Source organism: Rhinatrema bivittatum, chromosome 2 (genome assembly GCF_901001135.1).
Source record: "Rhinatrema bivittatum chromosome 2, aRhiBiv1.1, whole genome shotgun sequence".
Classification (NCBI taxonomy): Eukaryota; Metazoa; Chordata; class Amphibia; order Gymnophiona; family Rhinatrematidae; genus Rhinatrema; species Rhinatrema bivittatum.
The window spans coordinates 249,735,111-249,751,863 of NC_042616.1; the positions used below are offsets into that span (position 1 = coordinate 249,735,111).

The following is a 16,753-nucleotide window of genomic DNA, read 5'->3' on the forward strand; positions in this document are numbered from 1 at the left end:
AGAAGTCTAGAAATTAAAATATATCTTTTAAGAATTTGTTTCCAGCAGGCGAGGACAAGCTGAATGGTAGGATGATATACCTGGATGGACTAGAAAATGGATTCTCTTTACAGCGTATGCACCATAAAGTTTTTAACTGCTCCTGTGATCCATCATGGCATAAACTCAGCAGAGCCTAAATAAAAGATTCATAAAAAAAATCTAAAGGAGAATTGAGATTTGCCTTTGTAAGAAAACAAAACAAAACCTCACAAACTGAAAGTCTAGTATGCTTTTTATTCATTTAATTGCTTAGGCACTGTTAAAAATATTCTAGAAAATCTAAAGCATATTCCACATTTTGGGGTTGTAGTAATCCTGAGGAGAGCCAGTTCGATTACAGCAATCATTTCCTCTGAACAGTGGTGAAAGCCGGCATCTGAATCGGCTGCATGGGGTGAACTGGCTGAAACACTGGCTTCTTTCGGATGTCCGACAACGTCTTCACAGAAGGAAGAAGCTGATTTCTTTTAATGATCTGCAAAGCAAGTTGAGTATTGCCTACAAAACAAAATCATAGTTTAGTCCCTTGGTATCCTGTGGCAGTTTGGAAGTAGATTCTGCGATAAGAGTAAGAAATGTCTCGGGCAGTTTTTGAAATTCTGTTGTATAATTTGATATGGCTGAACATTACTTAATGTATGAAAAAAGTCAGTTTTATTGAAAATCTTACTTTTAATTATGGTCTTTAAAATGTTTTCTAATATTTGTGTGAGGGAATAGCGTTTGCTTTTTAAAATTCTCTTTTCCGTTCTCCATTTCAATTGCTCCATCTTTTGCTTTAGTTTTAAGTCCATTATTTTCTCTTCCTTTTTTTCTCTCTATGTAGTCTCTCTCTCTTACTTTGCATTTCACTGTTGGTGCAGTTTTCTTAAAATATTTACTGGATTTTTAAAATAATGCTGTATTATTATTTCTGTTGCTGCTGCTTTGGGTTCCTCGATGAGCTCCTCCTGCACATTGAGATGCAAGGTGGACCCCCACTCCGACCCCTGCTGCGGATGAGAACTTATAATGTGACCACAGCAGAAAAAATGTTGCCTATTCCTGCTTTAATAGCAGCCAAAAGTCAGTGCCATCCAAATGTCTGGAAACAGCAACGGAATTTATACATCCTGAGCCTCGTCTTTAGTTTCCCTATGCAATAACAAATGTATGTAATCAAGATGTGAGCATTTCATGCTGCCTAATTTTCCTTTTTGGTACAGAAATTATAGTTATGACATCTGTGATGAGACTTTCTGTGTAATAAATATATCACAAATAAATTAGAAACTGTTTATCCCGATAGGAAACTATGCAAGAGATGAAGTCAGCTGATGACCACAGGCAATAACTAGTGGCAAGGCAGCTTTAAAAAAGCTTGATGCCATCACAGCGTACTCTGACATCCCTGTGATTTCAACCAAACTAGTCTCCCTCCATAGGAAATAAAAAGAAGAAGGGAGTCTAAGTATTGGAGGCATCAGGAGCACATGAAAAGTGTGAGCTGGGTAGGGGGACGGTTCACTAGGTACTCTTATCTGTAAATGAAATTGGAATGATATTAGATGAATGGTTCAAATATATTTTAGTGGCAGACAAACAGCATTAAGGCTCTATTTAGTAAGCTTCCCCCACCAATTCCCCCATAGATGCAGAATGGGAGAAATGCCTTAGTGGATCAGGCTCATAAACACTGATGCACATATCTTAGAAGGTCAGGCTACTTATAGGAAACTAGTTTAAAAAGGGATTTTAATCAGTGTCCTGGAGAGCTAGGAACTCAAAGTAGCAGAGAAACCACAAAACCTAAAAGGCTCATATTTACACAGTGCCTTACTACCAGAGGAAAATGTGAAACCAGCAAAACTAGGAAACAAATCTTTTGCATAAATCTGTTGTCAGTTAATAAAACAAACCAGCAACACCATGATTTTTTGTTCTAAGTTTTCACTTCAATCCTGAGAAGTTGTTAGTATTTAAAAGTATTTGAAAGCTCCTATTTAGGCTCTATTGTGCCATTACAACTTTAAATAAACAGTGGAACTGCTGTACCGATCTTCTTCAAACCTCACACAGCCAAATCAGTATATGTAAAGCATTAACAACTAAGTGTCAACTTGAGCAGGAGTTTTTCTTTTATTTTTTAAATGAGTAATTAGTTATAATAAAATGTTGCGTATCTTTAATGCAATACTTAGGTATCATATATAGAATATATTGGAGCAGACTATGACAGCAGATAAGGACTATTAGCTCAATCTAACCAGCACAATTTAATTCCTGGTGCAATGCCATACACCCCAGTTGATCTTGGAGAAAGCAGAGCGAGAAGGAGGGAAGGAAGGAGGATTAGGGAGAGAAAGTATAGGGGAAAGTGGATCAGGAGAGAGAGCAAATTGGGCAAGGGGCTAGAGAGGGAGTACTAAAGAATACCGCTGAGGGAAGTTTGTGCTGTGAGGTATATTTCTTTCTGTTCGAGAGTATGATACAATTTTAAAAGCATAGGGGCAGATTTTCAAAAGGCCCGGCGGCACACGTAAAGCCCCGGGACGCATGTAAGTCCTGGGGCTTGAAAAAAAATGGGCAGTCCGAGGGTGGGGCGGGGGCGTGGCCAGAGGCCTCTGCAAGGCCACTGGGCCAGGGGATCATGTGCTGGCAGGCGTAACTTGAGATAAAAGTACGGGGTTGTTTTTTTTCAGGCTGGGGCGGGAGGGGAAAGGGGAAAGCCAGCTGGTCTCCCCGAGGGCTCGGCGCGTGCAAGGTGCACTAGTGTGCATCTCTGATTTTATAACATGCATGCAGCTGCACGTGCATGTTATAAAATCGGGAGTGCATACCTTTTAAAATCTGCCCCACACCATTTAACTGTTTAAGAGTGGGATAGGGTTGTCTTCTTGGTTGTAGTTGAATAAGGGTTTGTTTGAATAAAAGGGTTTGTAATAAGGGTTTGTGTGAATAAAAGGACTTGTTTGGAGAAACTGCTGGAATAACAGATAACAGATAAAGAGGAAAGCAAGGACAAAATAAACCTCAGTCGTGAGGGAGTTGCTGTTGAAGGAAGAGTTGCTGAGTTGGAACCTGGCACTGGCTAAAAACTGGGGTCTAACTTGGTAAACTATTGTTTGTTGACGGGAGTCTAATTGTGCTTGGAAATATATTTCTGTTTGGGAGTTTGCTTGGTTGTTCTTTGAAGTATATTATTTTCTGTTTGAGCTAAAAAAACTAAAAGTAGGTAAAGCAATGAGGCCAGATGGGGATATATCTGAAGATATTAAGGGAGTTTAAGGACATTGTCACAGCTTCACTGTTTGACCTTTTCAATGCTTAAGAGTCAGGAGTGGTTTCAAAAGACTGGAGACGGGCAGATGTGGTTCCTTTTTCACAAAAGTAGAAGGAGGATTTGAGAACTACAGGCCAGTTAGTCTGACCTCACTGGGGAGTATATTAATGGAATCACTGCTAAAATAAAGAATAGTATAGCTTCTGGAAAACAACTGCTTACAAGGTCTGTGGCAGCAGGTCTTGCCAGAGGAATTGAATCAATTTCTTTGACTGGATAACCAGAGAGTTAGATCAGGGGAGAGCGATAGATGTAGTGTACTTGGATTTCAGCAAGGACTTTATGAACAAAGTGAATACCCTAAGTATGGACCTTAAAGTAACTGACTAGCGGGCCGATACAGTACAGTGTGCTCCGACGGAGCGCATTGTTAACCCGCCATTGGACGCACGTTTTCAACGCGCTAGCGTTATCCCTTATTCAGTAAGGGGCTGAAAACGCGCATCTAACCCGCCGAACCTAATAGCGCCCGCAACATGCAAATGCATGTTGATGGTCCTATTAGGTATTCCCGCGTGATTCAGAAAACAAAATGTGCAGCCAAGCCGCACATTTTGCTTTCAGAAATTAGCGCCTACCCAAAGGTAGGTGCTAATTTCTTCGGGCACTGGGAAAGTGCACAGAAAAGCAGTAAAAACTGCTTTTCTGTGCACCCTCCGACTTAATATCATGGCGATATTAAGTCGGAGGTCCCGAAAGTTTTGAAAAGTAAAAAAAAAATAATAAATTTGAAGTCGGCCCGTGGCTGCCGGGTCGAAAACCGGACGCGCAATTTTGCCGGCGTCCAGTTTCCGAGCCCGTGGCTGTCAGCGGGCTCAAGAACCAACGCCGGCAAAATTGAGCATCGGCTGTCAAACCCGCTGACAGCCGCCGCTCCGATCCAAAAGGAGGGGCTAGGGACACGCTAGTGTCCCTAGCCCCTCCTTTTGCCTGTTTTTACCGCCGGGCCTCATTTGAATAGAGAATCGCGCGCATAGGAGAGTGGCCTGTGCGCCCGCCGGGAGAGCGGGCGTTCGTCCGCTCTCCCGCGGATTTTACTGGATCGGCCCGAAGGTTAGAAACTGGTTGAGTGGGAGTATTAAACAGTGTTCACTACGAGGAAAGAGATTTTACTAGTGATGTGCCAAAGGGATTGGTCCTCAATCGAGTTCTGTTCAATATGTTTGTTAGCGATATTGTGGAAGGACTATAGGGTTAGATTTAACTTTGCGGTGAATGATACCAAAATCTGCAACAGGATACACACTTGGAAGTGCAGAAAACATTAGGATGGGTCTTGTAAAGCTTTAGAAATGGTATAGAGTCTGGCAGCTAAGATTTAATGCTAAAAATTGCAGGCCATCTTGAAATACTGCTTTAAGTTAAAAATATATGCAGTACAAAAAGGAGGTATGAGGGAATATAAGATGTTAAAATGTATCTATTTCAATGAAATTAAAACAATTTGCATTGGTAATCAAAAGTTGTAATGCACAATACCTTTTTTTTGCAGTATCTATCATGCACCTTTTGTAAACAAAAATATTTTGGGTGCATTTGCTAAAATTTATTCAAATAGTGAGCTTTTTCAGTCTTTTTGCTGATACAAATCAGTTGTTAGTACATGTCATTGAAAGAGAAAACCTAGCAGATAGCTGCCATGTGGACAGAATAGAACTGTAAGCAAGCAAAAACATTTGTAAAGATACTGAATGGATTTACCATTTTGCAGTTCAAGATAGACAGCCAGCAAAATTGCCTCAGGTGGAATTTCTTTGGGATAAATCATTGAAGCAGCCTTTGGAAAATTAAAATAAAGCATTATTAGTTGCATGGTAATCAAAAAAGCTAATTCACTTACACATTGGTGGCAGGACACAAATTCAAAAGATAAGCAGAGCATGTTACATACATAGCTGTTTAGGTTGAAAGGCCATCAGAAGTCCAATGAAGTCTAGCCTTCTTCTAATTGCAATAGTTCTATGTGGTAATTCAGAGAAAGGCAAAAAAGCAAAAGTTGCTTACCTGTAAGATGTGTTCTCTGAGGAGAGCAGTTCATTAGTCAAACAAATGGGTCACATGACCACATGTGGCTCCCCCCAAGCATAATGAAATTGTACAGCTTTCTGGAAAAGACAAAGTCTTTTTCGGTCTTATATGGAATTTCTCATGTTGTAGCAGCCCTATAACTTCCCTTAGATCCAGTTTATCCAAGATGCATAAAGAAAAGAACTCCCAAAGGTGGGAGGGAGGGCCTTAATGTATGTGACTGCGGCACTGCTGTCTTCAGAAATCACTTGTTAAAAGGTATGCAGCTTCACTTTCTCTGAAGAGAAGCAGGTTCACCAACTTGGAAGTGGGGACACCTGAACAAGGGGTTACTACAAAACCAAAAAGAGGACAAAAACTACCAACAGCCAGGATATTTTTGTTGGGAAAAAACAACAACAACAATGCAATGAATATAACTGTCCAGATATTAAGCATTTCACAAGCAAGTTATGTTATTAACCAGACGACTGCAAAAGGAATCTGACAACATTTGGAATAGGCAAATAGAGGGCATATCCTCGAAAAAAGACTGAACCTTAAATATGCGATAAAGACTATCAAGTGGGAGAAAGAAGAGTCTGCTACTACAAACAAGCAGCTTGTGGAATCATTTGTACAACTTTGAACCCTAGAGATCCAATTGAAGAGACAGAAGTTGCATCACTAGCCTCAAAGACTCCCTCAAGCATACTATAGAGTGGCTAGAAGTCTGAATGTATGTCTAGGGACCTTCATTTTCAGGGTTTTTTCCTGCATATTTACCAGTGTTTATAATGAAAAAAATGGGGGAGGGGGGACAGGGGGGGACGACTCAGTGGGGAAAAAACAGCATAGTTTTTTCCCCCACTGATTTTCTCTCCCTTTTTTTTTTTTGTTACAATAAACATTGCAAAATTCTCAGGAAAAATAAAACTGAAAACAAAGGTCCCTAAATATGTCTGAGCTGACTTCAGAAAAAGTCCCTGATGAACTTCTACAAGAATAATGCCAGAAAAAGGATTTTTTCATATACTGAATCAGCAGAGTTTGGAGAAACCTCAGAGAAAATGACAGAAAATAAAATATCACTTCAAGAAATTTTACAAGGGACTGTTATTTTGCACCCAAAAGAAATAAAAATCCTAAAAATGCAAACGGGACTAAATATTTTTCAAACACCAAAAGAGATCAAAGAAAAAATAATCTGATAAGCAAAAATAGTTAAAGTGTCATCTAATGAGAAGAGTATCTCTAGATTCACCAAGAAGCAATATATATTCCATGTAAAAACAAATCATATAGATAAAGAGACAGTTGATAACAAAGAGCCATTTTCAGTAGATTCTGGTGCTTCAAGTTATTCGCCTGGACAGCATGAATTACTTGATAATTACACAGCAGTTCCAGACAGAAGAATCTTCTGGAACCGGATGATTTCAAATTGATTGTTCAAGCATCAATGTTACCCATCTTGGATTACTGCAACGCTATAAACATTGGGCTCCCTGATTTGGCTGTAAAACCTCTTCAACTACTTAATTCTACAGCCTAGTTAATCAGTGGAGTTAAGCGCACTGACCACATCTCACCCAGCCTCTGTCAATCTTCAATGGCTATCTGTTCGTTATAGGGTTCAGTCCAAGATATTGCTTCTTACCCACGAATTTCTTAGCATTTCTTCTCTACCTTGAATTAGTTTCTTGTTGCAAATAGACACCTCAGACCACAGGAAAGGGGTCTTCTAGAAGTGCCTACAGTACGAGCAGCGAGACTGTCAACTACTAGAGTGTGCTTTTACAGTTGTGGCATTTGCCGTGTGGAACTCCATACCTGCAACTGAGACTTGTGGAGTGATCAAAAACATTTAAAACAGCGTTAAGAGCTTTTCTGATCAATCAAGCATTTATCAAAATAACGCCCTAATTTTTAGACCCAGTTCGCTAGTCGGATCTTGAGTATTTAAATTGACTTACGTTTTGTTTGTGAAGTCATGTTCTGTTTTATTTACAGTAATTTTATGGATGTTTATCTTGTAAATCGCTTAGGGCATGTGCATGAAGCTATTAAGACATTTTAATAAACAAACAAACAGATCTATAACAATGGCAGATGGCATGCCAAAGGAAGCAGTGGGAAAGCAGAAGTTGCTTACCTGTAACAGGTGTTCTCACAGGACAGCAGGATGTTAGTCCTCACATATGGGTGACATCACAGGATGGAGCCCAATCACGGAACACTTTTGTCAAAGTTTCTAGAACTTTGACTGGCACCTACTGGGCATGCCCAGGATGGCACTAACCCTACAATCAGCAGGGGTCCCCCTTCAGTCTTGTTTAAAAGCTATAGCAAGTGCCAAAAAATAAAATAAGACGACGTAATGAACCCAATATCGCGGTGTGGCGGGCGGGTTTCATGAGGACTAACATCCTGCTGTCCTGTAAGAACACCTGTTACAGGTAAGCAACTTTGCTTTCTCACAGGACAAGCAGGATGGTAGTCCTCACATATGGGTGATTACCGAGCTGAAGATGTCCGAGAAATGCACAAAATGTACCCAAAGACGTGCAAACTGGGGTGGAATTTGGTAGAGGGCATCCTGAACCCTAACGGGCAGGCGGAAGGGTGTTGGTACATCAAGTTGCAAAAAGGTTGCGCAAGACAGACTGGCCGAAGATGGAACCTTGTCTTCCAGCCTTGTCTAAACAATAATGGGCTGTAAAGGTATGGAGAGAACTCCAGGTAGCAGCCCTACAAATATCAGGAAGCGGCACCAAGCGTAGGTGTGCTACTGAAGTTGCCATGGCCCTGACAGAGTGTGCTTTAACACGGTCCTGAAGTGGAATGCCTGCTTGCTGATAGCAAAAAGATATGAAGTCCGCCAACCAGGAGGAGAGAGAGTCTGCTTACCCACAGGTTGACCCTATCTGGTGAAATGGAAAGAAACAAACAGTTGAGTGCTTTTCCTGTGGGTAGCTGTACAGTCTAGATAGAATGCTAGAGCCCGTTTACAGTCAAGGGTATGCAGAGCCTGTTCTCCTGGATTGGAATGGGGCCTGGGAAAGAAGGTGGGTAGTATAATGGATTGATTAATGTGAAACTCCGAGACTACCTTAGGCAAAAACGTAGGGTGAGTGTGGAGTACTACCCGGTCATGCAGAAGTTTAGTGTAAGGCGGATAGGTAACTAGGGCCTGTAACTCACTAACTCTGAGAGCGGATGTGATTGCCAGAAGAAAAATCACTTTCCATGTGAGATAGCGAAGATCACAGGATTGGAGAGGCTCGAATGGTGGTTTCATGAGCCGACCCAAAACTAGGTTGAGGTCCCAAGAAGGGGCCGGAGGGCGCAGTGGAGGTTTAAGGTGGAGCAAGCCCTTCAGAAAACGTGTTACAAGGGTTTGTACCGAAATAGGAACATCTCCAACACCTTTATGGAAGGCAGCTACCGCACTGACATGCATCCTGATGGAAGAAGTTTTTAGACCTGATTCTGACAAGTGCCAGAGATAGTCTAGAAACTTCATGGTGGAACAAGTAAAAGGATCAAGTGACAGTGAGGAACATCATGACTTAAACCTGTTCCATTTGTAAAAATAAGATTTTCTTGTGGAAGGCTTTTGTGAAGCAATCAAGACACGGGAAACTGGCTCTGAAAGGTTAAATGATTTAAATTGTACCGCCCCGATGCGGCCGGTATCACGTGCAATAAGGCCCGAACGCATGCGATAACGGTCCATTGCGGTTTAAAGAATGACCCTGTTAGACTGTGAGCCGTCTAGGGACGGAGAAATAACTACAGTACCTGAATGTAATCTGCTTTGAAGTGCCGAAAAATGGAATATTAAAAAAAAAAAAAAAAAAAAAAATCTAAAATAAATAAATAAATAAAATATAAAGACAGCTGTGAAGTAAAAAATGGCAAAGAACTTTTATTCACTGTAGCTAAAGATTGTGGCATTTATCAGATGAACATCAAGGTTATTTCAGTGAGTGCTCATTCAAATATTTCCCAAGCAATTAATGCTACGTTATGGCACAAATGTCTTGCACACTTGAACTATGACACACTAAAATCTATGAGCAAAATTGGGAAAGTGAAAAGGTATTCCCAAGACGACAGGATTTCTAAAAACACATGAAAATTGCATCAAAGGAAAACATTCAAGAAAACCATTTAAGGCAATTTCCAAGGAGCCAAGCAAAAACCCATTTGAGCTAATACACATGGATATATGTGGACACATGCCAGTGGATTCTATTGATGGTAGCCGGAAAATATTTGTTATGATATTTGTCTCTGCCGCCTTCCACATCATAAATCATAATATACTGATTAGTTGATTGAAAGTGTTTGATACCCTGGGCATAGTCCTTAAATGGTTTGTCTCATTCTTGAGTGATAGGTCATTTCAGGTCTGTGACAGAGAAAACTCTTCTACATGGAGAAATATCAAGACTGGCATTCCACAGGGGTCAGCATTATCTGCTACGCTATTCCAGATCTAACTTATTCCCCTATGTAAACTGCTAACTGGCTTAGGGCTACATTTTTTCATCTATGCCAATGATATTCAGTTTTTTATCCCAATAAAAGATTCAACAGATAATACATTAAACAATCTCAAAATCTATGTAGGTGTGATTAATACATTTATTTATCATTAAACATCTCAAAAATAGAGATTATAACTTTATCTCAGACTAAAAATATACCAGAGAACACAAAATTTGATTTTGGGAAACATACCATATCCATAGCAAAAACAGTTCGTGACCTTGGAGTCATGACAGAAACTAATCTTTCAATGAAGACCCACATTAAACATATTTCTCATACAGGATATATGAAGACATTTGAAAACCTTGTTGTGCACCGAAGACTTCAAGACAGTCCTGCAGTCTTTGATTTTTGCTGGGATAGATTACTAACACCTATTGCTTGGTGTTCCTACATCTATTTTGCATTCCCTTCAGTTGTTGCAAAACATTGTGGCCATGCTACTTTCTGACAAAAAAAAAAACCAAACAGTATCATATCACCCCTGTCCTTGCCGCACTTCAGTGGCTTCCTATAGGATCTAGAATTAAGTACAAGATATTAGTTCTAATACATAAATTGATAAATTGGGTAGGAGCACCATTGCATATTTATACTCCTTCCAGAACACTGCAATCATAAAATAAGGGTCTGTTGGAGGTTCCAACAGTTGACAGGCACATATTGGCGAGGTGAGAGACAGAGCCCTCTCAGTCATTGGCCCGGCCTTGTGGAATACCTTGCCAGAATATCTTAGAATACAGAATGACACAAAGATCTTTAAAAAAAAAAAAAAACAACTGGCTGTATGCTGAGGAATTTACAGTCGACAGTATAACTTCACAGTAAATGAAGGCTGTTTCAGTAATGTTACATTATTGGCCAAATTTTCAAAGGCCTACTCGTTAAAAAAAAAACGGGTTTTACGTGTGTGGCTGGGCCTTGTGCGCGCATTTTATAATGGGCTCGGCCATGAGCATAAACCCTGCTACACGCACCAGTGCCAGGCCCTGAAAAGGCGGTGGGCCAGTGGGTGTGGTCTGGGCAGGGTGGAGGCTGGCACACGGAGATTACGGCTGCTCCAGAGGAGCAATAAGTAATAAAATAAAAAATTTTGGGAAAGGTAGGTTAGGTTTAGGGGGTGGGGAGGAGAGGGGAAGAGGGAGGAAGTTTAGGTAGAGGGGTAGGGAAGTTCCCTACCAGTATTGGAGCAGACAGGGAGGGAACTGGGGGAGGCCCGATTGCGTTGCTGCTCATATTTAACGAAATTTCGCAGCCCCCCCCCCCCCCCGTGTGCGCTGCCTGCACATGTGTGTATAACCATCAGATTTTATAACATGTGCACGCCGGCATGCGTATGTATAAAGTCGGTGCACACATGGGCGGCCACATGCTGTTTTTAAAACTGACCCCCTATATGTTTTATTTTGTACATTATGATATTTTTTTGTATTGTTTTATATGTTTCAATGTAGACACGATTATGGTAATGCATAAGGCATCCTGTAAACCGCTGCGATATAATGTGTAGTGGTATGTAAGAGATTTTTAAATAAATAAAATGAATAAGTTTGCAGCTGGAAGCTGAATTTATTTCCCTTAATGTACAAAGATGAAGTCCCAAATATTTTCACTGACAGATCAGCTATGGAAGGAATGGGCTCCTGAGTTTAGAAGTGAGATTAGTGGCAATAAGTACAGCAGAATTGGCAGCCTTAGCATGACATGAATCATTGACAAACACACTAGATAAAGCAGCACAGCAGAAAGCATTTGTTTGTTGAAGAAGCCATTGTGTGCTCTGGTTTACTAAAGATCTTAAGGATAAAAAAAGACAACTGAAGCAGATTGAAGGCTGTTGGCAGAAGACCAAATCTGTCCTTAATCTTGCAATATACAATCAGTGTTTACATATAAGTGTTTGTTAGAGAGGACTAAGAAAAAATTTCATTCTGCAAAGATACTGGGTAATTAGTCCAGAGAACTGTTCCTCACTGTGAAGCGGCGGACATGACATTGTGAATCTGAGGGGAATGGTCTTGGTGAGCAATCAGAAATTGACTGTGAAAAATTTATAGTTAAGCTTGTGGAATTATTTGCCCATTTTCCTAACAAGTCAAACCTATGGGAAGCTAGAACACCAATTATAGAAAAGATCTAGGGTTGCTCTGACATAGTTACAAACAGTAAGACTGTTCAATATCTGAATCAAATGAATGGGCTTCATGTCTTTTGAATCCATGTTGCCCAGTGATATTAAAAGTATTTAGAAGTGAGAATAGTGAGTCTCTTCTAAAAATTAATCTGTTCTTCTCAGAAGGGTGTTAACCTTGTTCTCTGAAACAAGCAGTTAGCTGCCCTATTTTGAAAAAACAAACAAACCCCAGTTTGGATCAGAAAGTCCCTACTAATTATTATCTGGTGGTATTGTTACAATTCTTATCTAAAGCCACAGAAGATATACTACTGAAGCTGCTTCAGGAGTTTCTAGATGGGCACAAAGGATTAGATCACTACCAATTTGGTTTCAGGCCTAATTACAGCACAGAGACATATTCTATTATTTATTTATTTATTATTATTAGATATATCTTTTACATTTGATACCCTGAATCATGAGATATTCTTGGTTCAGCTAGCACATTTGGGTATTCATGATATGGCCTTAAAATGATTCAGAACATATTTGACAGGGAGGGTTCAGCAATTCAGAATAGGACATGCTTTTGCCTCTTGGGTCTGTCCTACCTGCAGTGGTGTTTATCATTTGAGATCATTATACAAACTGGTGGTAGATTTGATGTTTTATACTGCTCTATGTGGACGATATACAAATTTCAATCCCTATTACCTCAATGGTCCCCGAAGTATGGATGGGGGATGGCTGACTATATTATAAACATAAAGCAATGGCTACTTGACAATAAACTGATACTGAATGCTGGAAAAACAGAGCTACTAGTGCTAGAGAGATATCTGCATCCTGATGTTCCCTCATCTTTGCAAGTGGGTTAATGGACGTTTCCTATTTTGTCACAGGTGAAGAACCTAGGTATCATCATGGATTGCCCTCTATCATTTTGCTTGCAGGTTAAATCTGTTGTATAGAGTGCTTGATTTAAATTACACATCTTACAGCAACTGAAGACTTTTCTTGCTATGGAGGACTTTAGATCAATTTTACTGGCATTGGTGACTTCTGGGTAGGATTTCTGTAATGCAGCCTAATTGGGGCTGCCTGTCTCAACTTTGAAATCATTACAGGCAGTTCAAAACACAGCCATGCATGTCCTGGTAGGAATATGTTAAAGTGACCAAATCTCTCTGTATTGACTGCAGACTGTTTGATGTATTAGCTTTAAAATTTTAACTTTGGCATACAAGTCCCTCAGTGCAAAAGCACCACACAGCTTTTGCGTTTGGCTCTAAAGATATATTCATCACCGCAGCTACTAAAGTCTAAAGGAAGAAATCTATTGAATGTTCCTGCCTTGACAGTATCACACTTATGTGAAACAAGACAAATAACATTTTCAGTTGCAGGATTAACCATTTGGAACTCCCTCCCATATGATGTAAAGACTGAATCTTAAGTTCTTTTAAGAAAAAAATGTAAAACACTGCTCCTTGTCCAACTGCACATGAGCTGAATAGTTTGATCATAACACCCAGAATGCCCTTGAAAGAATGCAGAGTTGATTTTAGATATCCACCATAAATGATGAGCAGGAGATTTTTGTTGTGTCTAACATTTGTGTGGATATTTTTAAGAATGTTGTTTCCCAAATAAGACAGACAATGGTTTAAATTGTACAACTACTTACATATATATCAAAAACAAAAGAAGTCATACTCAAATTTTTTACAATAAGCATACAAAATCAAATTTATTAAGTAATCATAACAAAAATATTAGACTTAAATTAACAATTATATATGATGCATAATTTCTGACCACCACTAATATTAACCAATAAACTACAAACCACCACTAATATTAACCAATAAACTACAAACCAGAAAACAAAGAAACACTGATAACAAAAAATTACACATACACACACATTCTCACATATACAAGACAAACAATGAGCATCACCCACAATAATTTAAAACAAAAAAAGCTCCCCCCAAAAAAATCTATACTTCAAAAAGTAGCCATCAATATCCAGACAGAGAGTAAAAAATGATGCTCAATGTCCACAAAATCTTCAAACGCTTTGCCAAAATGCAGTCACAGATAAATTTAGGATAACTTTACAAAGCTTCACCATCAGCACTGAGTTATCAAACAAAGTTGATCCAGATAATGCTCTTCACCAGTGTCCAAAGAGAAACAGCTTAACAGAGTGCTATTAACCTTAAAATGATCTTCACCATCAAAGGTGGATAAACAAAGCAATTTCAATCATGGAAGGATTCTCCATCGATACCCAACAAGTTTTGCTGAAACAGCTTCATCAGGAATAATCACATTCGGGCCGATTCAGTAAAGTCCGCTCTCCCGGCGCGCAATTCACTATTCAAATTAGGCCCGGCAGTAAAAACAGGCAAAAGGAGGCGTTAGGGACACTAGCGCGTCCCTAGCGCCTCCTTTTGGCCTGGAGCGGCGGCTGTCAGCTGGTTTGACAGCCGACGCTCAATTTTGCCAGCATCGGTTCTTGAGCCCGCTGACAGCCACGGGCTCGGAAACCGGACGCCGGCAAAATTGAGCGTCCGGTTTTCGACCCAACAGCCGCAGGCCAACTTCAAATTGGTTTGTTTTTTTTACTTTTGGAAACTTTCGGGACCTCTGACTTAATATCGCCATGATATTAAGTCGGATGGTGCACAGAAAAGCAGTTTTTACTGCTTTTCTGTGCACTTTCCAGGTGCCCGAAGAAATTAGCGCCTACCATTGGGTAGGCACTAATTTCTGAAAGCAAAATGCGTGGCTTGGCTGCACATTTTGTTTTCTGAATCGCACAGGAATACCTAATAGGGCCATCAACATGCATTTGCATGTTGCGGGCGCTATTAGGTTCAGGGGGTTGGACACGCGTTTTCGGCCCCTTACTGAATAAGGGGTAATGCTAGCGCGTCGAAAATGCGCGTCCAATAGAGGGTTAACAGTGCGCTCCATCGGAGCGCACTGTACTGTATCGGCCTGATTGTTGTCCAGTAAAACTCATTATTCAACAACCTTTTACTATCAATCCCCACCAGTATCATCACTAAAAACAAGACATATACTAAACACAATATAAATTAAAATAAACATATACATCCACCCCATATCCCTCAGTATTCTTACCATTATAAAAGCACAGATGATCTCACAGCTTCAAAGCTGTCGCCATCTTGAAAGAGCGCATATCAATCATATGTTACTTCAAATACTGTTCAAACACTATCATTTATATAAATCATCAGCAATCACTACTCTAATCCACTTTAAACAGACTCATAGTAACCCCCCCCAATTCAATTTTACTATTCAAACAATTTGGGGCTAAGGAACCTATCTCAAAAAAATCCATCTTTGTTTTACGTCAGCCTGTTGACTTAACATTTAAGGGATCGTTTGGTTTCTTCTTGTTTACCATGTCCATTAGATTACAATCAGATTTCTGGCCATTGTTGTTTTAGTTATTGCAAGGTATATGATTTCTCTCTCTCTATTCAAACATTTAAATATCCCATACAAGAAAATGTTATACATTATGATCTTATACTAACTGTGATCCACATCAGGTTATTTACTTGATATTTTGTCTTTGTAATTTAATTTGTGTGTGAAAAACTATAAGGGCTGTGAAAACACCTATCATGTACCATTGTAGTGATATTCGGACAAACCGTATGGAAGGTCCTTTAACGGAGCATTGGCTGAGTCAAGGTCATGCTGTAGAGGATATGCAATTCTGTGTGTTACAATAACTTTTGAACAAGAAGGGAGGGCATATCAATCATATGTTACTTTAAAGCAGGGGTGGGCAATTCCGGTCCTCGAGGGCTGCAAACCGGTCGGGTTTTCAGGATATCCCTAATGAATATGCATGAGAGAGATTTGCATGCACTCTGCCTCAGTCACATGTAAATCGTTTTCATGCATATTCATTAGGGATATCCTGAACACCCGACCGGTTTGCAGCCCTCGAGGACCGGAATTGCCCACCCCTGCTTTAAAGGGAAGAAATGTGGATTTTGAGATGGGTTCCTTAGCTCCAAATGGTTTGAATAGTAAGTCTGAATGGGGAGATTTTCTATGAGTCTGTCTCTTTAAGGTGGATTAGAAAGATAATTGCTGAATGGTTGTATTATATAAATGGGGTTGGGTGGATTGGGTAAATAGGGAATAGTTATTTACCCTTTCAATCAACATTAGGACTAGGGGACATTCCATGAAACTAGCAACCGACAATTTTAAAACAAATCATAGGGAATTATTTTATCACTCAGTGCATAATCAAGCTATGGAATCTGTTGCAGGAGGCAGTGAATAAGGTAACTAAAGTAATGGGTTTCAAAAGAAGATTGGACAAGTTCCTGAAGGAAAAGTCCATAGCCAGTAATTAATCAGGTAAACATGGGAAAGCTGGTGCTTATCCATGGGAGTGAAATATAAGAAATAGATCAGCTATTGGAAATCTGATGGGTACTTGTGACCTGGACTGGCCACTATCAGAGACAGAATGCTGGGCTCAATGGACCTTGCTCTGAACCAGCATGGCACTTCTTATGTTTTTATAATGATGAAAAGTCAACTGATAATGAAAAAGAGTCATCATATGAACAGTCTTCAACTATGGCAGAATCGCATGGCAAAATCTCATTAGAACAAGGACAGAAACAACCAGACAA

The 16,753-nt window shown here is 39.9% G+C and overlaps 1 protein-coding gene across 6 annotated transcripts in view; it reads right to left on the reverse strand.

The window, feature by feature from the left end:
• Positions 1-256: 256 nt before the first annotated feature.
• The window catches only part of CNOT10 (CCR4-NOT transcription complex subunit 10), a 241,718-nt gene continuing 225,221 nt past the window's right edge, over positions 257-16,753 (reverse strand). For all 6 annotated transcript variants that reach the window (XM_029589403.1, XM_029589407.1, XM_029589405.1 and 3 more), the window contains 2 exons: positions 5,066-5,141; positions 257-540 (listed from right to left, as the gene is read on the reverse strand). In XM_029589403.1, coding sequence (XP_029445263.1) covers positions 386-540; positions 5,066-5,141 — 231 coding nt within the window. In that variant the 3' untranslated portion in view covers positions 257-385. The remainder of the gene's footprint in view (positions 541-5,065; positions 5,142-16,753) is intronic.